This window comes from Stegodyphus dumicola, chromosome 1 (assembly GCF_044657685.1).
Source record: "Stegodyphus dumicola isolate Sdum_Otavi_A_Nest chromosome 1, ASM4465768v1".
In the NCBI taxonomy this organism is placed as follows: domain Eukaryota; kingdom Metazoa; phylum Arthropoda; class Arachnida; order Araneae; family Eresidae; genus Stegodyphus; species Stegodyphus dumicola.
The window spans coordinates 124,724,497-124,751,505 of record NC_140768.1 but is presented as its reverse complement, the minus strand read 5'-3'; the positions used below and the strand labels follow the sequence as shown (position 1 = coordinate 124,751,505).

The following is a 27,009-nucleotide window of genomic DNA, read 5'->3' as shown; positions in this document are numbered from 1 at the left end:
TGCTGATTTAACAATTGCAATGGAAGTATTTTAGTAAGTACAGATGAGAAGTCATTGACCTAAAAAGTTTAATATGCACAAGAGATGAAACAAATTTGAAGTATAGAAATAAAATGAGTTGTACATACAGTTTCTCAATGATAATACAATGCGAAGAAGCAATTTTTTGAAAATTCAGCTTGTTTAATTTAATGTTTATATGAGTTTTGGCACATATTTTTATTTAATGAACAAACTAAGCATATCAGAATTTTTCTGTTTGCATCATCGAATACAGCTAAAAAAAAATCTTTTCTGTAAAACTTGTATGAAAACTAATTCAAATAGCTCAATTTTTAAAATTATTTGACATTTATGAAGTTCAACATCTAAAACTGTATCGATATATTGTTTTGAAATTTTCATATATTATAAAACAAACTTTTCACCTTCTTTTGAAACAAGATAAAAAAGATATTGACTGAGCAGTTTTCTACAATATTTTAAAGAATGCATTGTAGTCTGAAGCAGACAGAAGAAAAAAGCATTTTGAGTTTGCCTTCTTGGTACACTTAATGACGAATAGGCAATATTCATTTCTTCATCTTAGCTTCAAGTACAATGCTCATTGTAACATTATTTTTACGTAAAATTTCTGAAATTGAATATTCAAAAGTAATTTTTTTCATTCTCTGAATGATGTTCAGATACTGAAATTGTATTTCATGTTCACTTTTTCTTTGATGTAATTTGTAATATAATAACCTAGAAAATAAAGTTCACAACTCTAGCTGCAGAGTCTAAATTAAATTCTTTTCTTCTTCTTATTTTTTTTCCCCAGATGCTATGGTCCGGAAAACAACATAGGACCAAATGGGTGCAAAACTTGCGAGAAAGCTATTGTAAATCTATACAATCCCAATATGGTGGTAAGTACTTCTCTATAGCAATCATTTTGAATTTATGTGTTATAATAGTGAATGTTTTGTTTTGAACGGGGCTGGCCAAATATTTCTGCTGAAGAGTGACATGTCCTTTATTAAAATATCTTACAGAAGTCTATACAAAATTGAGTATTAAACTTCTTAAGAAATATTTCCCAGTTTCCTGTAAACTGAGTCAGAGATTTTGTATAGAATTTTAGATACACAGAGGCTGTTTACATATTTTTAGAAATATTTCAATAAAGAATTTTAAAAAAGCCATTTTTTGGAACAAAAGTTTCTGGCAACCGCTTATTGTTTGAAATGAGAAATATCATCTATAATTTTTAAATTTATTCTTCTTTCTAAATGTCACATATAAACAAGCTGTGGACTGAAGGACATGTTTTTTTTTTTTTTTTTTCCCTTTCTGAAGAGAAATATTCCATAATTCAAAAATGTTGTAAAATGCATGGTACTAAAATTTCTCAGTTCAAAATAAGCAGCATTATAAGTCAGAAAAGGGAAAAAAAAACTTCAGTCATTACTTCTAAATAGAAAGAAGACCGCAAATACCTGAAAAAGGTGTGAACTTTTTCTAAAGTTGCCAAAGTTAAATTTTTGGCAATGAGAGAAAATCTGCCAGTTCAGAAATGAATTGCAAGGTCTTTCAATACATCTGTAGAAATAATAAATAAATTAAGAAACCAAGATTTACAGCTTAAAAAACTAAAAAAAGCACTTTGTTCATCAGCTTTTGCAAAGGTATGGCTCAGAAGAATTTGCCAAACTCTTTAGCAGGAGAAAAATGGAAATACATGTAATCCTCGATGAGGCATGCATTTATCTAAAAGGCTGAAAAAAAAAGTCTATTTATTAAAGAAGACAAAGAGAAAAAATTATACAACCCTGATATTCATTCCATCAATGCAAAGAAAGTTACAGTAAGGGGTTTATGATTTTTGCAGGATTCTCTTACTGTGGGAAATTAAGAAAAGAGAGAGAGAGAAAAAATCAGATTGATGCAGGTATTGCATATATATCTTTTCAACGTATTCCTGCAAAGTCCCTCGACATTTTGCCTATGGACTAGCCTTTGGCCTTTCAAAAAGCACTCTTAAGCACAAAACTACTACAATCCATGGGATCTGGAAAGTATTGGAGGATGAATGGAAATCAATGGCTCATTCATCTCATAATATCATAAAACTTAAAAGTAACATCAAAATGGTTCACAGAATGCTAATTATAAAATTAAATCATAATAACAAGGTTTACAACATCCTATTGATTGTATTTTGGAATGCTTTACAAATTGCCGCTATACTCTGCTTCAAAACAAAGAATAAATAAACTACACATTTTGATATTAAATTAAATTAAACATTTGGCAATTCATATAAACTTTGTAAATTAAAATTCCAGATGGGGGGGACTTATAATAATAATTTAAAACCTTTTTTACAACTCCATGCAATAGCAATAGTTGCAGATATCTTCATCGGTTTACATCCCAAATATAAATAGTCTAGCAAATATAAAAAAATAGCTATGGTAACACTTAACACACTAAACAGCAACATTGATCAGCTGAGTTTGTCTACACCACACACATTTCTTTTCTCTTGCTTTTTCTAATGTAAGACCTGTATAAAATTTCTAAAGGTTCGCATGTAGAATCTTATATATAAGGGGGGGGGAAACCTTTTTGAATTAAAAAAATTAATTTTCATTTTGTAATAGAATTTTTTAACCTTGTCTAAGTTTTGCAATGATTTATAACAAGGGGTGGGGAGGGGGAAAACTTACAAAACAGATATGATTTTAAAAAGAAATTAAAATTTTCTTGATTTTAAAAACTATTTAAATAAAAATGAATACATTATAAAAATGGTTAAGTTTAATTAATCGTCTAAAGCATGTGGTACAGCAGTTGTACTGGGAAAATGACTTTTTTTAACGCTGGCTGTGGTACAGCTGTTGTACTAGCCATTCCCTCCCTATTTCAGAGAATCACCTATCTGTAGATCTCTGGGTGGTCTATTGTTGCTGCTCAAAATAGCTGCTGGCTACGCATTGCTTCCTCTTCTTATCAGTTTGGCTACATTTTCGCAAAAACCGCAGGTTTTGTCTTGCGCCAATATACTTATAGAAGCCATTATCAAGTCGTTATCAAACGTTAGAGCACTGTCTCATAATTTTAGAGCTAACGTTTTTAGTACTAACATTATCTATGATTAAAATGTCAGCGATCTTGCATGCTGTAAAAGCTTACCAGATTTAATGCTTTTTAATCATAGCAAATAAGATTAATTAATTATAAAATTAAAGATTAGATTAATATTTTAGATTTAATGCCCTTCTAGAAAATAGGTAAAACTGCTTTTAACATTTACTGTACAAAGTCTTTAATCCGGACGTCCATAATACAGAATGATCTATAATCTGAACCTCAAAGCTACAAACTTTATGCACATGCGTAAACGCATTATGCGTAAATGCATTATGCGCTTACGCATGCGCATAATACATTTATTCATGCACCTTTAATACGCGCGTCCGCTACACATGCTCGTAAAGAGAAGAGATATTGTTTATATAGAGAGACTGTTTATAGAAGAGAGATGTTTTAAAGGAATATACATAAATTTATTACATATTAAGCATTTTTATCATTAAATTAAGAACTTTTAATGAACTTTACTGATTTCAATCAACCAAGGGCCTTCTCAAGATCACATGACTTCTCCTCTGACTGCCTCCACACCAGTGTAGCATAAGACGAAGAACATCTTTCATTCTTATTTTACATACTCAGTAACTCGCATTTTGAACTTTCGCCTCGTGCGACGATGTGCTACAAGTACATCTTTGATTTCTTTTAAAACCAAGCAAATGTTTAAATGGTTAATTTTCAGGATACTGGTTAGAACTCTTTGTAGTTAATGCCAGCTGTAAAGATAAGATCCAAGGTCTATAGAAGAGAGAATTAAAGAGAAAGTATTAGCACAAAAAAGGAAGCAACTTAAACAACTTGCATTAAAAGAAATGTTTAATAAAGTAAACAAATAAATATTAAGCTTTTTTTTTGTAAGTTTTGATACCCTTTAGATCATAATTGCTCTTTATTTTATAAATTATGGTTTCATATTTTTAATTGTATAATTTCTGCATGCCATCTTGCCAGATTTAAATTGATGATCTATAACCCAGAAAAAACCCTAATCTGGAATCTCCGAAGTCCCGACGAGTCTGGATTACATACTTTGTACTGTAGTTCCTTTTTATACTTATGAATAATAAAATGTTATTTTGACCCTTTTTTTGGAGTGCATAAAACCCTTAAGAACTGTTAACTCTTTCAAAGTGCTTCTATTATGTAGACAATTTTGTTTGATTTATCAAGAGATAAATAAGAGATAATTGCATGCATAATAATTTTTGTAATTTTCATTCATTCAATGATTTCATTCAGTGATTGATTTCAATGATTTTCATTCATTGTAAATTAAATAAAACCAATTTATCTTTAGACCCTCTTTTAGGATGACATCTGCCAAAAAGTATTTAAATATCATTAAAGCTCGGCTCGCATAACTTCTAAATTGAATCAAAACATCAGTTACTTTGCATAAAATTTTGGCAAGTTTTATTTGCTGAAATTCTTATACTCCTCAAGAGATAAAGGGAATTCAGACAAATTAATAAAAAAATTATCTTTGAAAAAGGAATGTTATTTTGTTTGTAATAAGGTGTATGTCAACTTACTATTAAATGTATGAGAATTAGGATTGTATTATGGAAAAGCACATGAGTGCTATCTGCTGAAGTGGATGGATGCTTTTGTGTAAACCTTTTTAAGAGAGAATTGCTCGCATTTACATTCCTTATGGAAAACTCCACATGTAATCAACCCGCTCTCTGGGTTTGATTGGATTAATTTTGTTCGCTTACTGAAGTACATCAAAGCAACAATTACCTGTATAATCACAACAATTACCTGTATAAGGGGAGGGATGCCTTCTTAGAAGACTTTCTAAAGGAAGCTTGCTTGTATTTATGTTACACAAAAACCATGAATCCCACTCTTTAGCCGGGATTCAAACCTGAGCGAGCTACAAGTGTTCGCCACCTTTACTGCTCTACTGAAGGGCCCGTAAAAAAAAATTGATAAAGGAAAAGTATTGAAATAACTGGTTTAATTTATTAACCTATATTTCTCTATCGACAATACATAAATTAGGCATGTGTGGGGATTATTTGTGAATAAATAAACTGTATTGCACTTTTCTCCACTATTTCATATTACGATGCAATTATTGCATTTCAAAGTTATTTCTCAGGAATTAATTTTGCTCCATTCATGATTTTTTATTTTTTCAAAGAGAAAATTTTACACTTTAAATAAAAAATACACGAGAAGATACTTTATGCAAAGTTTAGCTTAAACAGTTTTCTTAATTTTGCTTTAAAAATATTCCAGGGTAATCATTTTCATTACTGGAAGAAATAGGAAAAACAGATTTACTACATTGTAAGTGTCAACACCCAGTATGTCCTTATTCTTTTGAAAACATGAAAGATTAAATTAGTCATTACCATTATTTTGTTAATGAAAATATGTTGTTAAAAATCGCATTTCAACCTGCAGACTCACAAAGCTAGTTCGTAATTATTATAGTTTGTTTTATTTTGTTCTTGTTTTCTAATTTCTCATACGAAAATATGCGAATATAAATGAAGTGTGAAAACAAAGTTATAAAATTCACAAATTATTGCTGAGATTGATCAGAAATATTAAATTAAATATAAACATTGCATACATTTTGTTCTAAATAAATGGTGCACTGAATGCATTTCCAGTGCACTATTTATTTAGAACTTCATTTAAATGGAAGCAAAAATAATCATCGAAAAAAATCGCAAATCTAGCAACCCATCTACTATGGAACAGCATCCAACAAACATGTAAATTTTACTGCATCCATGGAGGGGACTAACGACTTTTCTCATTAGGAAAATGTCAAAGAGGGGGCAAATGTGTTTTGGATCACGCCACTCTGAAGGTTATATTATGATAATTTTACCCAGGTTTTAGAAGGTTAAAATAAAGTAACCGTTTCTCTTTTCATAGTTACATTTACAATAATTTAAAATATGAATTTCAGGTATTAAAATTTTGTAATTAATGGTATAAATTTAACCTATCAAATAATTTTATGATTTAAATTTATTTTACTATTTCACAAGATTTAACTTTTTTTTTTATCAAGATTTAACTTTCTACCAAACTGTACAAAAACATTTCACAATATATTACATAAATTTATAAGTTAAAAATTTTTATATTAAAGTTAACAGCATCATAAAAACATACTTGTTTATGTCTGTACTTCTCTACATCTGTACTTTGGCACATCTATTTTTTTTTATCTGCATCCCTGCTAAATGTCTTCTTTAGATGTATATTTATTATGACATGCATTTTATCTGTGTACTTATGTACACATTTATGTATATACATTTTTTCCTATTTGTATGTACACATTTAATTACTTTTTACATGTGTACTTAAGATAAATGTAACAAAATATATGCAGCATGTGTACATCATGCATTTATTTTACTTTACATGTGTACACATTTTTAATATTTACATGTGGTATGTATTTTTTACATGTACTCTACATATGTACTTATAATAAGGACATGCTACAGAATACATACACATGTATTTTTTACACATACATTTATATTATGTATACTTTACATGTATGTGCATTCTTTTACATATGTATTTTTCATGTTTACAAGGGTACATTATTTTTTATAAGTGTACTTATTTTACGTAAAAAGTACGGCAGGCTGTATTTTGCCAGGGCCTGCACTTGGGTATATGGTTATAATCTTGGATATGTGATTTGCTTTTAATGTTTGTATTTTTCAGAACTGTATTTACGAAAACCTTTTTGTTATTGACTATTTTTTAGGAGCAGTGCTTAAGATCTGATGAACCTTGTCCAGAAGGCTATTACATGGAGTACATTGGATCCCAAGAAGATACTCTACCTTCACTGACTGGGAAATCGGTATATTAAAAAGTTCATTTCTATGAATGTTTTATAGTTTATAATGCTCCAAAGTTCTGTAAATATTTATATTGCTTCCTAAGTTTTGTCTATTGTTTATTTATTTATTCTTTTAGCATGATAATTTCAGGGTTTATTTTGCATGTGATCAAATTAGTGTCCGCATAGTTTGAATAGTTTATTTCTTGGTTAGAATTATAGATCTTTCAGTTTTGATCCCAACAACATTTAAATTGTAAAAACAGCTCATTTAGAATACCAGATACAGGAAAAAAACACTCTTTGGTGATGTTCAATCAGTTTTATATTTTGAAATGTTTGCATTTAGAATGATGGCACATTATCACTTTTAACATGCATAAGGCTTATAGTGTGCACAGTTGCAAGGTTGTATAGACATTAGGAATTATTTGGAGGCCGGAGAGATGAAAAATTAACAACGCCTTCGCCGGGAATTGAACCACGGGCCTCTGGAATATCGGCCCAGCGTGCAGAACCACTACACCATGAAGAACGTTAGGAAAGTGGGAGAAATACCTTATATACTCCCCTTTTTAAAGGGCAACTAGGGTTTTAGGGAACCTAGTCGCCAAATCCTGGGTGCGGAGAATCGTCATCCACAACCCTTTTAGTTCAGGCGCCACTTGTAGAGACATTAGGATTTTTTTTTTTTTGGAGGCTGGAGAGGTGAAAAATTAACAAAGCTTTTGCCGGGAATCGAACCACGGACCTCTGGAATACCGGCCCAGTGTGCAGAACCACTACACCACGAAGGATATTAGGAAAGTGGGAGAAATACATTATAAGGTATCCTCACTTCTGTGTTGAATTACTTTTGCACTGTATCATTTTTCAAATAACACATGGACGCTTATAACACATTCTGACTTTTGCGGTGTATCACTTTTCAAATAATGTGTGTAGGGCATATAATGTTCATAGCTTTTCTCCACATTTGTGGCACATAAGTAATTTTAAAATGCTTATAAAGCTTGGACATATATAACACTCAAAATATCATATGGTCAAATTTCGTTCCGAACAATAACATACATCATTTCTTATACAGTCAAAAGTCGTTAATCCAGACTCGTCGGGACTTCGGCGATTCCGGATTATAGATCATCAGTTTAAATCTGGTAAGATGGCATGCAGAAATTACAAAATTAAAAATATGAAACTGTAATTTATGAAATAAAGAACAATTATGATCTAAAGGGTATCAAAATTTACAAAAAGAAAAAGCTTAATATTTATTTGTTTACTTTATTAAACATTTCTTTCAATGTAAGTTGTTTAAGTTGCTTCATTTCATGTGATAATACTTTCTCTTTAATTCTGTTAAACAGACATAATTTCTTGTTTACTTACAAAGTTCCGCTGTTCAAGTCCTATAATTGCTGTGTCGAGAATACCGACTAATTTGTCAATCGAAATTTTTTTGTTTTGAATAACCTCTGTTACTTTTTTCACTATCGGAAGCGAATTATAATGATGAGGAACTTGTTTTAAATCACATCAAAGACGGAGTACATCGAGATGAAATACTACATTTAGTAAGGAATTATAAGCCAAATAAAATAAAAACATCTGCCCTGAAGATAAGGATAATGCTGACAGATCAACTTCCAATTCATTGCACGCCGCGGCATTCCCCCGCCGAGCAGCATGAAATTGATAAACAGATTTTGGATTTCGAAACATACTTTCGCTTTAGATCCTTTACATATTAGCAAATATATATCGGAAATTCTATTTAATATAATCGAAAGTTCAAGCTTACTTTTATAAAATTGCTCTAACAGTCTGCAAAAAATAATAAGCTGGATCCAATTCGAAGATTAAGGAACAATGCAATCTGCAACATTAACTGAATTAGATAATTTTAGCTTAGCTTAGCTTATACCGTCCGTTATACATTAAACGCGCATGCATAAACATTTTATGTGCACGCTTACACGAAAATTCGCAGCTGTAAAGGTCTTACGCGCACACGTAAATGCGATGCATGCGCAGAAAGTTTGTAGCTTTGAGGTCCGGATTATGATCATTCCGGATTATGGGTGTCCGAATTAACGACTTTTGACTGTAATTTGTCTTTTTTTTTTTCATCGAATCTCTTTTGCGGTGTGCTAGTTTTCGATTAATTTTTGTAAGGCATATAATATTTGTAACTTATCTTTTCTTTTGAGGTATATTAGTTTTCAAATATTGCATTTTCAAATAGCAGACATAATGCTAAAAGTATCATGTTTCTAAATATTTGCTGTTTGGACGATAACATATAACACTTATAATGCATGTAGCGATTATGACCTATCCTCTTTTTTACATCAAATCACTTTTCAAGCTATGCTTTCCTTTATTCAAGCAATACCTGTCCACACATTTATGGTGTATAACTTATTTTTATATTTTTATAACAACTATAGCTTATTTTTCTAATTGTTATAATGCAAAATATTATCAGATTACCTAATGTTTGGTTATTGGATGGCAACATATATCACTTATAACCCTTATATAATACATAATATATAACATGTATATATTATATAATGCACGTATTCTGTATATGTAATGCATAATATATAATTGTGAATAAATAAATTTGTAATCATTAACTGCATTTCTTAGCATATTTTTACCCCCTTTAGCTTTTTAGGGCCAGGTGTAAAAAATTAAAAAAAAAAAAAAAAAAAAAAAAAATTCATGCGATTTTCTCCTTTATCAGCTTGTTCAGAGAATGAGCTGCCCTAAATTTTAAAATAGATTCCTTTATGTGTCCTTTCTCGATTTTTGAATGATAAAATTAGTTAAAACAAGGGAAGAATTACACTAGAAGTATGATAATTTGTACTGTGTGCATGTAATACATAGTGTGTATATTCTGTAATATATAATGTGTAATGTAACATATATAATTATATAGTTATGAAAGAGAGAGAGTCGCTCCAGAATGTTTGTAAACCCTCTGGTGTGACTCCAGAAATCTGAATTCTTTTCCAATTTATTTTAATTTTAATTCTTTTAGGTTTGCCGTAAATGCCATCCTCAATGCAAAAATTGTACTGCATATGGTAAACATTACAGTGTTTGTAAATGCCTACATTACATATCTGGAGAGCAGTGTGAGAGCCAGTGTCCGAGAGATCATTTCCCTGATGACGCCAACCAGATTTGCATTAAATGTGCAGACGAATGCCGTGCATGCAACGGGCCATCCGTGTCGGACTGCACCGCGTGCCGCAATTTCCGGGTGTATGATGACGATTTTAATAAAACAATGGTATGTAAGAGTACAGTGTTGTAAACTCCGTAAATATTTAAATCGGTTGTATTCTTGTAATATGGTGCGTTGTTTTACTTAGTTATTTATTTCTTTATTACTTTCAGGCTGATAATATTTCATGTATTAAAAACTGTATATAATTGTTTACTCCATATGTAAAATTATAGATCTTTCAATTTTGAGTCCATTTAATTATAATTTAATTACATTTAATTACATTTAAATTATAAAAATAGCTCAAGTAGAACATGCATTGTTCAAAATGATCAAAAGCACTCCTCATGCATTTAGGTGAAAATTTTTGTCACAGTTGGCAAACTTCTGGAGATTTCTCACCAACTCGGTGATTTTCTGGAAGCTTTAGGAAAATGCATTTTCAGTGCCTTAGAACTGATTTTGTTTGAAGCTTCCAGAAGAGCATGTAAAACCATGTAAATGCTATTTGTTCTGAGAGTTAGCAGTTCAAACAGACCTAGCTGAATTGTGTTGTAGATTATATTATATGAGGGATTTTGACTCATGTGTTGGGGAAGAATTTCTCTGTGTTCTGCTTGACGTATTTGCAACTATTTTTTGTGCTGTATGTGATTATTATTTATCATAAATTAATTTCGTTCTTCCTATCTAAAGTGATTATTTAAAGGGACATCAGTGAACCTGTAGTTTCCAGCAATAATTTAATTTGTCGTTAATAATAAATAATAATTAATAAAAATAAATACTAGTAGATAACAGTTGACTATTTTTTAATAGAATGGAAATAGTAGTTCTAAATAAGTGATGTAAGAGTAATTAATGTTAATAAATAAGATTAGAATAATAATACTTAATTAAAATAAGTAAGTAGTCAGTAATATCTCTTTTTTAAAAGAATAGGAGTACTAGTAGTGAATAAGTAATGTAGGAATAGTTAATTTTAGTAAATAAGGATAGAATAATGGTAGTAGTTTATAAAAGTAGTAAAAGAATAGTAATAGTTAAGTTAAGTTAGTAGTCAGATGTAACTATTTTTTAAAACAACAGTAATACAAGTAGTAAATAATAACTAGTTTTAAAAGAATAGTAATACCAGTAGTAAATAAGAAATATAGAAATAGTTAATTGTTTAAGAGAATAGTAGTAATAGCTTATAAAAGTAGTAAATGTGTAAATAATAATTAATAGTATTAAATAGATGCTATTATTTAACAGAATAATAGTAATAAATAAGTAATATAGAAATAGTTAATAATAAAGAAGAATAGCATAGTAATAGTGATAATTAATTGAAGTAAATAATAGTTAATAACATGGATAAAGTAAATAACAGTTAATTGTTATTTAATAGAATATTAATTGTTAACCAAAGTAAATAAGTAATAGATAAGGGTTAACTATTATTTAATGGAATAATAATGATTATGAAATATAGGAATAGTTAATAGATAAAAAAGAAGACAAGAATATTAATAGTTTATTGAGGTAAATAAGTAGTAAATAATCATTAACAAAATGAAATAAAGTAGAAATAAATAATAGTTGAATATCATTCAATAGAATGAAGTTAATGAATAGTTAATGAAGGTAAATAAGTAATGAATAAGGGTAGTAGTAAATTATAATTAATAGTAATAAAAATAATTAACTGTTATTTAATAGAAAAGTAATAGGAGTAAATAGGAATAGAATTAATAATAACAGTTAAATGAAGTGGCAAATAATAATTAATAGAAGTAAATAATACTTAACTATTATTTAATAGAATAATATAGTAACAAATAAGTAATACAGAATAGTTAGTAGTTGTAAATAAGAATAGAATTCTTTGGCTATTTATAGTTATTTAGTTTGCTGTGTGTGATTATTATTTACAATAAATTGTTTGCTTGTTTTTTGCCCATATATAATGATTACTTAAAGTCTATTTCTTCTCAATGCTTAGCCATGGTTTCTTTTGATATTAAATCGCTTTTTACTAATGTTCCAGTTGAAAGATGATTAACACATTAAGCATCATTTGTATCCTAGTAAATGCAACCGTATATTTTGTTCATGATGACCTTATGTATCCAAATGAATACAAACTAATTACTGTTTAAAAAGACACAAATATAACAGTATTACAAATATATTAGTAGATGACAATAGGGAACATTTATGTTGCATTAATAAAAATTAGAAGGCAGAAACATTGTTTTTTTTTTTAAATTTAATTAATTTATTTTTATTTTTATTTGGTGGCTCTTAATCTCTTAAAACTAGACTTTCCATTTCACACATAGAAATAAATTTCTCTCACTAAAGTTGCTTTCAGTCAAAGCCATCTTATAAGTGGCTAGCTGCCTAAAATAGTTATCATAAAAAAGAAAAATATATATAAGGATTTTAAGCAGCCCAGTTAGTGAGATTTCATAGAAGTATTTAATACTTTTTAGATACATCCTGAATTAAATTCATTTTTATTTAAATTAATCAGATTAAAAAGTTTAAAAAATAACATATTTATAAGAGCTGCTTTTATTGATTTTGAATCACTCACTTTGTTAATCAATAACAGGCAGATTAAATTTGAAACAAAAATTAAATATCGTACTCTTTACTGAATGGCAAAACACTGGCTCAATGAAGATAACAATATTTTATTTCGAGCATTTATTTATTTTTTATTTCAAGTTGCAGTACAAAGCTTTTAAATGGATAAATTTGTTAATCAAAAATTCATTAAATTACCCCAAAATAGGAAATAAATTTTTAAAAAATTCAAACTTCGGACTTTGAGGTGCACATATTGGAGTAGAGTCTTATGTGTGTTCAAAGTTTGATAGCTCTATGTGTTGCATTTTCCACAATCTGAAGAACATTTCTTCATTATTTAATTACACAGAGATTTATCTTTCTTTTATTTATTTTTTAAATTTTTGAAAAAGCCGCCTAGAGACAGTGTGTTATTTAGGGAAGCTTACTGTGATACCAAAGGGCCTGGCTTTGAATCGGAGAAGGCATGGCTGTAACTGTCCGCTCTTTCATACGAGGCAAAGGTGGCTCACCTCTTAGGTGCCTCCATAATAAAGTGACCACCACATCTGGTCTTAGTGGCCTAGCCGAAGTAGGCTGAGGGCTTGCAATTGTGGGCGGGGGGGCTGTGAAAAATTTTCCGTAATGTTTAAGAGTTTTCAACTGAAACCTTATGTTTCAGCTTGCAAATATTATATTATTTTTATTTATAATAGCTTACAAAAGTTTTTTTACTGGAAATTATATATATTGCATTTTCTGTTTTGTACATCTACTCGCCTCATTCTTAGAATTATTTTTATTTCAGTTCAACTGCACAGGCTCCTGTCCTCTTGATAAGCCTTTCAAAAATTATGATGATAGTGATCCTTACTGCTCTGCTGTGGATGCAAGTGCTGTAGCACTTCATGGGTATTAAAAATTTATTAAATTAAATTTCATTTAACTATAAAATGCATATTAATATAGCTGACATGATTTTCATTTATTTCTATGCATATCTGTAAACTTTAACAAAAGGTTTAGAATTTTTACAAAAGCTATGCTAGTTTGTGCATCACCAAATGTGTATTCAAGGCATGCTATTGGCTGGTAGTTCAGTTATTGTTTTAAATTTTACATCAAAATGATTATTCTTTCACATTAAAAAATTAATTTCAACACTTAACACTGTATTGGGAATTCTAAACATAGGCTGCTTGTAAAAACTTTGATTTTTCTGTTGAATTTTTGTGTGGTATGTTAAGAAAGTGAAGTCTGTTAATAAAGAAACATGTGTAGGGGAATGTTAAGAAGAGCAAACATTAATCAGATATACTGAAAAAAGACTTAAAAAAAAAAAAAAAAAAAAAAAAAAAAATATGCATGGCTATGCTTATCAAGAATTCTAAAAATAAATTGTTTTAAAAATTTTATGATTTTGCTGTTGGATTTTAGTGGCATAAGTGCAAAAGAAGCAATGTTTAATAATAATAAAGTTAAAAAATAAGAACAAGCTATGTTAGGATTAGTGAAACCAAGAGCAGATTGGTAAAATGTGAGCTCAGCAAGAGCACAAATAACCTTAACCATATCCTCTTGTGTGACGTTAAAATCAGAATTCATTCAATTTTTTTTTGTATTTTATTTATTTATTTATGGCTGTATTTTTGTTGTATGAAAATGAAATTCATGCCACTCTTATTATTTAATTCTAATCTGATTTTCTTTTATTTTTACATTGGTGAGAAGCAAATACAGTACAAAGTCCAAAATCCAAACATCTATTATCAGGAATGATTTAAAATCCGGAGCTCAAAGCCACAAACTTTTTTTTGGTATGCTTTTCGCATGCGCATTTGATTTTTCCTTCCATTATAAAACGCATGGAAATTTTTGCTTAAAAATTCCGATTCTTAATTTCACTTAGGCACTAAATAAAATACATTGTTATAAAAAAAAAACAATCATGTAAGCATAAATTTGTGAGATTAATAATTTGGCTCCGCAGCTGAGTGTCTGCTTGGCATTAAATCTCAAACCGAAATTCACCTGTTCACCTATTTTATATCCCTGATGCCAAGCTGGCGAGTCATTATTTATTATATTTTGCTTTCAACACTGCATGTTTATCAATACATGACAGCTTCAGTAATAACTCATGCAGTGATGTCTAAACTTTTTTTTTTTTTTTTTTGTGCTAGTAATTGAATAACAAGAGTAAGGCAACCTTTCTTGCTAACATTACGCTTGGCAATGATTAAAGATTTTTTAAATGCTCCAAGGAATGTTGATGAGGAAAAATTCAACAAAAATTTCTTTTCATATGCTGAAAATAGATTTTCTTAATGAAACTCATAGACCAAAAGATTACATTTAGTGCTATTTTAATTAAGAATAATGATATGTTATTTACCATAAACCCAGAAGCGGGAAGAATTTAGGGAAGACACAATTTTTGGATTTTGAGGAAGCACAGAATGGCAAAATTAAGGGATGGGAATTTTTTTATAATTTAGGGGGGAAAGCACTGGGATCCAAAGTTTAGGCGCGGTGAAAATTTAGAATTTGGGAAGGCGCTTTGTAGCAGAATTTAGGACCCGTAGAGACTTCACCAGGCGGTATCGAGCGCCGGCCTTAGATAAAGCCTTAAGTATATGTGGGAGTTTATTTATTTAGGACTTAGATTAGTTTGAAGCATGTGCAAGAAATAAATGTAGGTATATTAAATAACTAATACAATTCAGGCTTAATTGCTGCTAAGAGCAAGACAAAATTTAGCGGAACAACTTGGCTTTCATTGCCAATCTTGTGATACACAGCCAATAATGTATAATGGATGCTATTAAGCTAGGCTAAAATTATCTGAACTGATTCCAAGGCATTTCAGTTAATGTAGTCGAGTGCACTGCTCCTTAATCTTCTAATTTGATCCAGCTTACAGACTGTTATTATTACATCAATTTCATAAAAATGAAGCTTGAACTCTCGATTATGTCGAAAAGAGTTTCCAGTTCTGGAGCTGCCAAAGGATCTACAAAGCAAAAACATGTTTCAATGTCCATTAAACAAAAAGGGAAATTGCTGCAAAAAATGGATAAAGGCATATCCGTCTCAAAATTATGTGAGGAGTATGGCATTGGAAAGTCAACTGTATATGACAAAGAAAAAGGAACTTTTTGAATTTTTTATGGAAGCAACTTAAACAACTTACATTGAAAGAAATGTTTAATAAAGCAAACAAATAAATATTAAGCTTTTATTTTGTAAATTTTGATACCCTTTAGAACATAGTTGTTCTTTATTTTATAAATTACGATTTCATATTTTTAATTGTCTAATTTCTGCATGCCATCTTACCAGATTTAAATTGATGATCTATTATGGGGAAAATCCCAAATCCAGAATCGCTGAAGTCCCAATGAGTCTGGATTTCGGGCTTTGTATTGTATCTGTTACTATCGGTAAATTGTAAAATGTATATTAGTGTAGTTGGTATATTGTTTTTCCCCCCTTAATTTTTTCATTAGTGGGGGAAGCTAAAATTTCTGCTTCAATTAAATTGTAAAAGTCTGTTAATGTACCTGATATTATTTATTTATTTATTTAATTATTTTTTTAAATTTGTGCATTTGTAAGGAAAATGAAAATCTTGCTGCATTTACGTAATTGTAAAATATTTGATATGAATTTTTTTTTTTCATTCATTTATTTTTGCATTAGTAAGTAAAATGAAGTTCTTGTTACTGTAAAACATCTAATATTTTTTTTTGGCATTCGTGAAGAAAATAAAATTTCTGCTACTTTCATTTAACTGTAAAATATCTGATTTTTTCTTGCTTTAACATTAGTGGTAAAAATGAAATTTCTGTTACTTGCATTAAAATCTGAAATATCTCACATGATTTTCTTCCATTTTTGTGTTAGTGAGGATGACCAAATTCCTGCAATTCTTGGTGGTGTTATGGGCTGTGTTGTTATTGCTGGCTTGTTTTTGGCATTCTTCAGTTACCAGTGCTTACAAAGAGCTCGAACTAAAGAGAATATGGTTAAAATGACTATGGTAAAGTATATTCTGTGTTTTTTCTCAAGATCAACATTTCCCAACCAGGGTTCCATAAAACATTGTTAAGGGCTCTGCAATAAATAAGGAAATAACACGAATGTCATAAGAGTGAAAACACTTTTTCCCCTGATTCGGTATTGTACTCGTGGGACTTTGGTGAGGCAGGTGGGTGCGAGTGTGACAAGAGTCTAGCCGATGCTAACTGAGGAATTGCCTTTGGTTGTTTGGCTATGCTCAGTTAGACTTGTTAGATATCGTCAACAGTTGTATGAATTTCTTTGTTACTACCAATTCAGCTGTGAAGAAAAGATAATGTTTTTTTAAAAAGAGGAAATTAACTTATTCTTTAGCAATTTTCATTAAACTGTACATTGTCATTGCAAGGCCATGCATGCAGCATGAGTCTTAATTGAACACAGCTGAACAACCGAAGGCAGCTTTTCTGTTGTCACAGGCTAGAATCTAGTGTGACTGTGTATGTATTAATGATGCAAGAAGTGTAGGATCGTGCGGTTAATTAAACAGAGTAATAACATGTATCTTTTATGTTAATGTTTTATTAGTATTTTACTCAGTTTTATCTCTCATTTTTTAATCCTTCTGTATATTTTAATAGTTAAAATGTGGCAATACTTAAAGACAAACAATTCAGATAGTTTTGAAGAGAATAGTGATGAGGATTTATTATCTCAATTGAAATTTAGTAAAGTAAGAGGTACAACAAGGATTCAGTATTACAATGAAAGTTATTTATCAGTGAGCTTTTGCATAGGCTGGCGATTCAGAATGTCCTCTTCCATTTTGTCTCGTTTATGGTAAAAAACTTTTGGATACAGCAATGGATGCAACAAAATTGAACAGACTTTTCAATGCAAATCGTACTAATATGAAAAATAAAAACTAGTACAGCTTCTGTAAAACATTCACTAGTGAAAAGGCTCAAGAAGGAAGTTATCTGATAGCTGAGCTACCTGGTTTGGTAGCACAGATGAAGAACAGTCATACAGTCAGTGAGAATCTGATAATGGCCACATGTACAATTATAGTGGGTAAAATGCTGGGAGAAGATGCAGTAAGGAAAACTGAAAATATTCTACTTTCGAAGTCAACAAAGTAAGTCAACAGATCATCATGATGTTGAAGAGATTTTGTGTGATAAACTGAAAAATGGCAATTTTTCAGTTCAAGTGAACAAGTCAATAGGTTTGAGCATCAAATGTTTTGTAAAATTTGTTAATGAGTGGAAAATTCAAGAAAACTTCTGCTGTAAAGAATAAATTCAGACAAGCAGAGGAAAAGATATATTTAATATTTTATCTACATATCTGGGAAAAATTTTTTTTTTTTTCTTGGAAGAATTGTATTGACATTTGTATGGATGGTATTGCTTGGGTGGCTCCATAAAAGGATATGTTACTATTGCTCCAAAAAAGTCAATATGTTTTCCACACAATGAATTCCACACAGTTTCAATTCATAGAAAAATTCTTGGAAATGAGATGATGATGTCAAAATCTCTTGGAAATGAACTACAAAAGGTATTTATGATGTTATAGAAAGGTAAACTTTATTAAATGAACGCCACTTCATAGTTTAAAAAACTTTTTTTGAAACATGGATAAAGATTACAGAAATCAGTTGTTATGCACAGGAATCAGGTGGTTAGAGGCAGAGCTGGGAAGAAAGGCATGCACATTTTTAATAAAACGACAAACAAGATTTCTCTGAGTACTTTGAGGATCCAATGTAGATGCAGATGCTAGCTTATTTAGCAAATGAATAAGTTACTAAAAGACAGCAAGGAAAATATACTACTAGACTCTAGGATTTAAAAGAATATTAAAATTATGGAAAGATTATGTTGTAAAAGGGAATTGTGATAAGTTTGAATTATAATTGGCGAGACTAAAAAATGAAGATGGATGCCAACAAATTTCAAGTCTTGCTGTATCCCACCTAGAGGAGCTGTCAAAGAAAACTGATTATTATTTTCTATAGCTGTGAACAGAACTGTACGATTGGGTGAGGAATCCATTTTCTCACACTTATGTTCATCCTTAGAATTACAATTGACTGGTTCATTGAAAATGAAATTTCAGACATTGAAAATGATATGGTTTCAGACAAATTCGGATTTGCATTGAAAGTGAGTATCCAACAAATCATAGAGGCAATTAATCAATTGCTACAGTTTTTTGCATCCTAAAAAGAGCTAACAGTTCTCCTGCTCAGGCAAAGACTCCCTAATTCAAACCATACTCCATCCAATCTGATTTGAAGCCTAGTTCTTCCAATTTTCTTTTATTCTTAAAATTTCTCACAATCTATATATAGCTTGGCTAAATACTTCATAATTTTCTCTTATTCTTAAAATTTCTCACAATCTTTATGTAGTTTGTCTTAATACTTCATTATTTGTGCTCCCAAAAGTTATTTTTGGCATCTGAAAGCAGTTGGCTTTTCTCTAGATTACATATAAAAGAAAACATTTTATGTCAGGCATTATGGCACACTTCTGTTTTAAGTATGAGAGCAAATGTGTCCAAAAACTTTGTGTTCTTGTCTCCACCAAACATCAAGTGCCCCTGTGAGTCGTCTGATATACATTAGCCAGTAAGCACAAAGCAATATCAAAGCTGTTATTTTGTTCATCTTATTGCTAAGCGTTGTGAGTTTCATGTGCAATCTTTTGGCTTAGTAAATTCTGCAAAAAAGGTAAAGTACTCATTTACTTTTCAAAAATCATACACAAAGGACTTTCCTTTTATTATTTCATCAAGGAAATATAATACATTTGTGATGTGCCCTGTTTGTTGTTGTGATTTTTTGATTTCGCACAGTGTAAGGGCAGATGTTTTTAGACGTGTATATGCAAAAACACAAGAACATCATAAAAAAAAGAAATTATTTGTTTTGTTTTCAAAGAAAATATTAAAATTATAGTCTTTTACTGTTTTCATTAATGATCGTTAATATTACGAAAAAGTATTGTTACATGGAAGTTGAGGTTCCTTGCATCACAAGGGTTCATAAAAGTGAAAAAGTTGGGAAATGCTCATGATAGTTTTAAATTTCTTATATTTTGGTTTTTACTTTCTATTGAGTGTGTTTTTATCCAGCTAAAGTTATCTTTCTATCTTTAGATTATAGGTAATTTATTTCACTCAAGACACATTCACAACTGCAGTATATATTTTTAGTTCAAGTTATATAAGATTACAGGACATAATTATAACATATTCTCTATTTTCAGCGAATGAGTGGTTTCGAAGATAATGAACCTTTAAAACCAACGGATGTGAAGCCCAATTTGGCAAAGCTGCGAATTGTTAAAGAAGCTGAATTACGAAAAGGCGGAATTCTGGGTTATGGAGCCTTTGGAACTGTATATAAAGTAATAATAATAATTTAATATTTTTTATTACTTGTAATGTGAAACTGTTTATCATATTAGGTTAGCAAGAAAGTACTTTCAATTTTTTTAGTGGGGAATGAAAGTTAGAAAAAATGAATTTTAATTAGTCAAATCTTTTTCATTCTGTTCGATCTGGTATCTTCGTGATTCTGTGCTCATAGAACTTCTGGTCTTTATTAGCAAAAACTCAACCAAGTGCGATTTCAAGTCATCATTTTTACTTAATTTTTTACTATTTAAGAAATTTTGTAAACTTCACAATAAGTGATAATTCAATGGTGCAAGGTGAGGGCTATTTGAGGAATGTAACATCACTTCCCAGCAGACTCCAATAATTTCATACATGTTGCTAAATCTGTGTGAGATATTGCATTGTTGTGGTGGAACATGAGCCCTTTGCAATTTGCCATTTCTAACCTTTTCTGTTTGGTTGCTTTCCCCAATTTCATAAGCTATTGTCAGTAAACATTTGGGTTGACTGGATACAAGGAAGCAGCTCAAATACACAACAGCTTTGTAATCCCGCCAAATTGACAGCATGATCATTTTCTAACACAGCCTCAGCTTTTGATATGCTTGTGCTGATTCATTGTGCTTGTACCATGATCTTTTTCAATTAATGTTATTGTAGACAATCCATTTTTCAGCACCAATAATAATTCAGTTCAAAACAAGGGTTGGTACCATTACGTTTGAAATGTGTATCGCAATATTGGTTCATTGTGTTTGTGTTAAATGAATTTTTTTTTTTTTTTTCAATTCACATGGAACACAAATATCAAGCTTCTTAATGAGTTCAAAACAATGATTTCCAATTGATTGTAAACTAACTGTTGTAAACAAGAATACGTAGAATTTGTATCTGTAGCAACGTAAAAGTGCCAACTAACAAATCTCAAAACAAACAAAAATTACAAGATTGACGGAAAAATACTAAAACGAATATAACACTGTCTGTTTGCGCAAACTGAGATCACTTTCTTGTGAACCTAATACATGTGTGTATACACTTTGTGTAATTTTACAAATATTTATAAATATATTGCATTCAAATCATATATGTTTTTTGAATTCAGTACAGCTGGAGTATCTGCATTAATATTATGATTTCATATATCCATCGAGGGGGTAAGAAAATTAAGTTATTAAGCAAATAATCCATTCATTTATGTCAGAGAGATAACTTGTCTACCTACTTAATACACCTAATAAATACAATCCTAATATACCTAATTAAAAACATTAAATATTTTTAGAGGATGATACTATATATTTTTTCTCTTTCCAAATAGACAGAAGATATAGAATGTTTTTATGCCAATATAAATGTATATTTGTGTAGTATCCTCTAAAATGTTTTGCTCTTCCACCTGGGCCATCTCTATCGATAACCTGTGCTGATAAGTTATATTAAATTTTAAAAGACCCTTCTTGGGTGACCATTAAAATCTCAACCTTTTCATTTTTTTTTTCCCAGTATAGTGTTTTTTTTTTTTTTTTTTGGTCATTTATTACCTTTAGTTTTTTTTAAAGATTTTAAACATATTCCATTTTTATGTAATTTTTACATTTTATTGTTCTTTTAATACTTTTTGTCAAACACCATACAGTAGTTAATTGCATTGTTAATTTATATGATGCAGTTCAACTATATGTTAAAGTTGTTACTTATATTGTAATAAATGGCAATGTCAAATTTTATCTTGTCTTAAAAGAAACAGTGGCATGGAATTCCTAACAATCACAAAAAATCAATAAAAATTATTTCTAGGGCGTTTGGGTTCCAGAAGAGAGAGAGAACATAAAAATTCCTGTCGCAATTAAAGTTCTGAGAGAAGGTACCGGGCCTACTTCGAACAAAGAATTTCTTGAGGTGAGTTGTTTTCTGTTACATAGGTTATTACACAGATGTATATTTTACACATGAATTCCAATAATTTATTATTCAAGATTTATATACATATATATAATTAAGATATAATAATTAAATCCAAAACAGTGGTTAGCAGTCTAACACTAAAAACATTCAGTTGATCAGTGGGCCAGACTAACACTAAAAACATTCAATTGATCAGCGATCATAAGTATTTTCATGTATATTTTATTTTAAAACTTTATAATCTAAAATTGTATAAAGAATAGGTTACAAGCACTAATTACAAGGAAGTTGTTTTAATATTGAAAAGAAAACTTATATTAATCAAAGCATTAGAACATATGAATTGAGTCGGTGTGCGATCTTTTTTTTGAAATTGTTAAACAAAAAATGAAATTGAAACCTTTATAAGAGATTGTGAACCATTCTGGTGTTCTCATAACTCCTGTCGAGGAAGATGATGATTTAGTGATATCACGATTGTTTTGGATGCCATATACAAAGTACCTGAAAAATGGTAAAAATTAAAACCATAACACTATTTCGATCATTAAGAGAGGTTCTTTCGAATTTAGAATTATTTATCTAATTGTGAAGAAGTTGAAGCAACAACTGAACTGCTATGCTAAAAAATTTAAAATGTTACTTTTTAAAAAAATGTTGATTGGGTAAACATCAAGAAATGATTTGATGGTGATTGGGTTCAGCCAGGCTTTTGATGCTCACGTGATGTGAATATCATTTGAAATCTCACAAGAATAGAAAAGGCTGAGATTGATACTCAAAATACAAACGATAAAGATACTGACAATTACATTAGTCTCAAGTCTCCCGTTGAAACTGTTGGAGCTTGTTGACCAAAGGATATTCAAATACAATAATAAAATTGCACTTTGAAACATACATAGTGAAAAATTTTCAAAACATATAAAAATTTGTAAAATTACTGATTTTTATAAAGAAATTTCGCATTCAATATGCATGAAAATTGGTAGTTTCAATTATCTATAACTTATTTCCCTGAGATTAACTCAGATATTCAAGAGTATATAGTACCAGGAAAATTCTGTTAACAATTTACCTTTATTTCCAAGCGCTTTAATATGAGAGTAAGCTGACTGAGTATGGAAATTAAAACATTGTTAAAAACATAAAGACCACTTTGTGAACAAAGGATGAGTAAACATCTTTAGAAAAAAGGAACTAAGTTACGAATGGGCATTAAAGAACAATACTGGTGGGGCAAGTTTCAAGACAAAGTTATTATAGTTATGACTGCTTTCATGTGCTGCATTTTGTTAATGCACTATTTTATTATTTATTTTTTAATGCACTTTTTGATATACCCATGAAAAAATATAATGTCAAAGAATTAGCTTTTGTATTAATTTCTGTTATTTTATTCACAGGAAGCATATATCATGGCAAGTATTGATCACCCAAATCTATTGAAACTGCTGGCAGTTTGCATGGCCTCTCAGTCTATGCTGGTGACTCAACTGATGCCTCTGGGATGTCTCCTGGATTACGTTCGCAACAACAGGGACAAGATTGGGTCAAAGCCGTTATTAAACTGGTGTGCTCAAATAGCTAGGGTATATATCTGTTTCACTTTAAGATGAAATGATAAAGTGCTAATTGATTAATTTATAGAAATGTATAGTCCAATTATGCACATGTATCTGCAAATGGTGTGTTCTGAGACTCACTGAGAATATGCAAAATCACAAATAATAGTCAATGTTTAGTAAATATCATAGGCTAGTTAGATCTGCTATATTCAGAGTATGCAGGGTGTCCCTAAAGTTCATTTAGGCTATACAGAGTGTTCCGTAAGTAAATTTTTAATGTTGTGAAATAAAACAATTTATCTTTGTCATGTCTAAACTGTACTTAAAGTGTACTAAATTTTTATTTTTATACATAAAAGTTGTTAGAAAATTTGATGTTTCCCTCTTGCTGTACAAATTCTGGCCATCTTGCTGCTTACTTTGGAAGACCTTCATGTAAGGAATGCAGTAATTGGATTAGATGAAGATTTTTCAAAAGTGTTCTGTGCAAGACTCTGTGAACTGTCAAAGTACTTTGAATTTCATATTATGCTTCCTAATGGAAATTGTTAGCTCAATTTGGAACAATAACCAAATTTGTTTACTTTTGTTAGGGTCTATCATTGGCCATCCACTTTGTCTGGAGATCCTGGCTTGTTACATTTTCTTTGAAATTTTTCTCTAATTTCACTCAGTTTTACTCCTCTAGTATGGAATATTATGATAAGGTATTCATTATTTAACAATTCTTGGGGGAAGGTTTTTTTTAAAAAAAAATTTTTTTTGGGGGGACACCTGCACATACAATAATACAACTTAGTACACCTTTAGCACATTTTTAAGCATGAAAGGCTTTTTTAAAAAAGTGTCCACTTTCACAAAAATAGCTCCTTACCTTTCAGATAACCTGTATATATGAATGAGAGCAAGCTTAGCTGACAAATTATACACTACAAATAGAGCAGCAATTTTATTGCAGTGAGAATATCTGTAATTAATTTTTTAGACTTTCTTGAATTTTATTTTTTTCAAATGTCAAATAATCTGGAAATTTTAGATCTTTTGTTGTTATTTTTTTAAATTCCTATTACAGTCGTTAGATTATTTTTGTATTTAAACAATTTTTAAGCTACTGTCCTCAAAAAGGAAGAGAGGAAAAAAAAAAAAAAAAAAAAAAGAGGAAAACTGAATTTTGAATAGCTGTAAGCCCCTGATACATCTTCTGACAAGAAAAATCAGATCTTTGTTCTTTGTGGCACACAGAGGTATCAGCATTGCCATGTTTAGATTGCTACAGCAGCAAGAAAGTTGATGTAATACTGTTGAAACATTGACCAGGTGAGTGTAGTACCAAGAGCATGTAGTGTACAAAAAGGCAATGCTGCAAACCTAAAGATGTGCTACAGGGAAAGTATGAATACTTTTTGACCACCATAAGAAGGTACAGAATATAATGATGAGATGTAATAAGTATATTAACCAATGACTCATACACAATAGTTCGATATTAATACATGATTCAAATACTAGAATTCTAGATATGATAATAGAATAATACAATAATAATGTTAACTGAATATGATACATAATAATTGAAATATATGTAAATAAAATATTAGAATAAAATATATAGTAATAGAATAAGATATATGATAGGATAAGGTATATTTATTCTAATAATAGAATAAGATATACAGTAATAGCATTAGATATATTTCTTCAAGTGATAGAATATTTCAGAATCAAATAGTAGAATAAGATATAGGTATTCAAATAAAAGAATGTTTTATACTCAGATGATAGAATAAGATATATAATAACAAAATTATAGAAGGATGATAATAACAGAAGAAAAAATACAATAATTGAATAAAATGTATATATTCGAATGATAAAATATTTCAGATTCAGATTATAAAATAAGGTATATAATAGAAAATAATAATGGAATTAGAATAATAATAGAAGAAAATATACAATAATTGAATAAGCTATATTTATTCAAATAATAGAATATTTCATCTTCAAATAATAGAATTAAGATATATTTGAGTAACAGAACTCAAAGTATAGAATATTTCCAATTCAAACAGTATAGTAAAATGATAATAGAATAAATTTTGCAATAATAGCCATACTAGAATAAAATATACAGTAAATAGAATATGATATATATTTATTCAAATAATAGAATAAAATGCATAATAATGGAATAATAATAGAATCAGATGTGTAATAATAGAATACGATAATAATAAAATAATGGAATAAGCTGTATTTATTCAAATAACAGAATAAGATGCATAGTAATAGAATAACAGAATAAGATAGATAATAATAGAGTAAGATATAGTTTGTCAAATAATAGAATATTTCAGATTCAGATAATAAAGTAAGAGTAATAGGTAAGATGAATAATATAATAAAGTAAGTGTAATAGGATAAGATGAATAATAATAGAATAAGTTACACAGTAATAGAATAAAATAATGCAATAATATAGTAAGATATTTATTCAAATTATAAAATAAGTTACATAATAGAACAGATATGTAATAATATATTAAGATAAAACTGAAATAAGTTTATTTATTCAAACAATGGAATATTTCAGAATACTTAATTGAAAATCAAAATCGGGGAGTCTGAATATTTTGCTACCTGTAGCTTTCTTCAAGTAGTGGTTTGTGCACAAATTACCTGTCTGGTTTGTTATTGTAAAAATATGCCTTTTTAATTTTTATATCCTTCATTAGGGCATGGCCCACCTTGAGGAACGCCGCATGGTCCATCGTGACTTGGCCCTTCGAAATGTTTTGCGTAAGTGTCAGTGTGTTCATACTTGTATGTATGTGCAAAGAAAATTAAAGTAAAATTGCATGATGTCTGATAAATTTTTATTATTTCTGGTCTTAGTTCAAACACCTGGCTGCATTAAGATTACTGATTTTGGTTTGGCAAGGTTGCTGGATATCAACGAAGAAGAATACAAAGCTGCTGGTGGAAAGGTGAGTTACTGGAATCATATTCATTGATTGTAAACCATTCATTTCTATCAAAAGTAATCTGGATGTTTGAGAAAAGGTGTAATACACTCAAACTCCATTATAATGAATTTCAAGGGACTATTCTCAATATCCAGTCTTGTTAATAAAATAGATTCTGTCACAAGAAAAAAAAACTAAAAATTCACTAATAAATCACACACAAAACAAAAAGAACAAACAAAAAAATGTCTGAAGGATTCAGATTTTAATATTGAACCAGAAGGTTTTTTTTAAGCTTATTTTATGTTTACACTGAGCTTACATTTTATCAGACTGATCTTGTACTCACCCCTGCTGACA

The 27,009-nt window shown here is 29.7% G+C and overlaps 1 protein-coding gene across 3 annotated transcripts in view; it reads left to right on the top strand.

Annotated features, from left to right (window-relative positions):
• The window catches only part of Egfr (epidermal growth factor receptor), a 266,434-nt gene that overhangs the window by 216,655 nt on the left and 22,770 nt on the right, over positions 1-27,009 (top strand). For all 3 annotated transcript variants that reach the window (XM_035359001.2, XM_085820085.1, XM_085820082.1), the window contains 10 exons: positions 821-908; positions 6,893-6,991; positions 10,026-10,280; positions 13,585-13,688; positions 16,683-16,818; positions 20,075-20,215; positions 22,008-22,109; positions 23,522-23,707; positions 26,419-26,482; positions 26,579-26,670. In XM_035359001.2, coding sequence (XP_035214892.2) covers positions 821-908; positions 6,893-6,991; positions 10,026-10,280; positions 13,585-13,688; positions 16,683-16,818; positions 20,075-20,215; positions 22,008-22,109; positions 23,522-23,707; positions 26,419-26,482; positions 26,579-26,670 — 1,267 coding nt within the window. The remainder of the gene's footprint in view (positions 1-820; positions 909-6,892; positions 6,992-10,025; positions 10,281-13,584; positions 13,689-16,682; positions 16,819-20,074; positions 20,216-22,007; positions 22,110-23,521; positions 23,708-26,418; positions 26,483-26,578; positions 26,671-27,009) is intronic.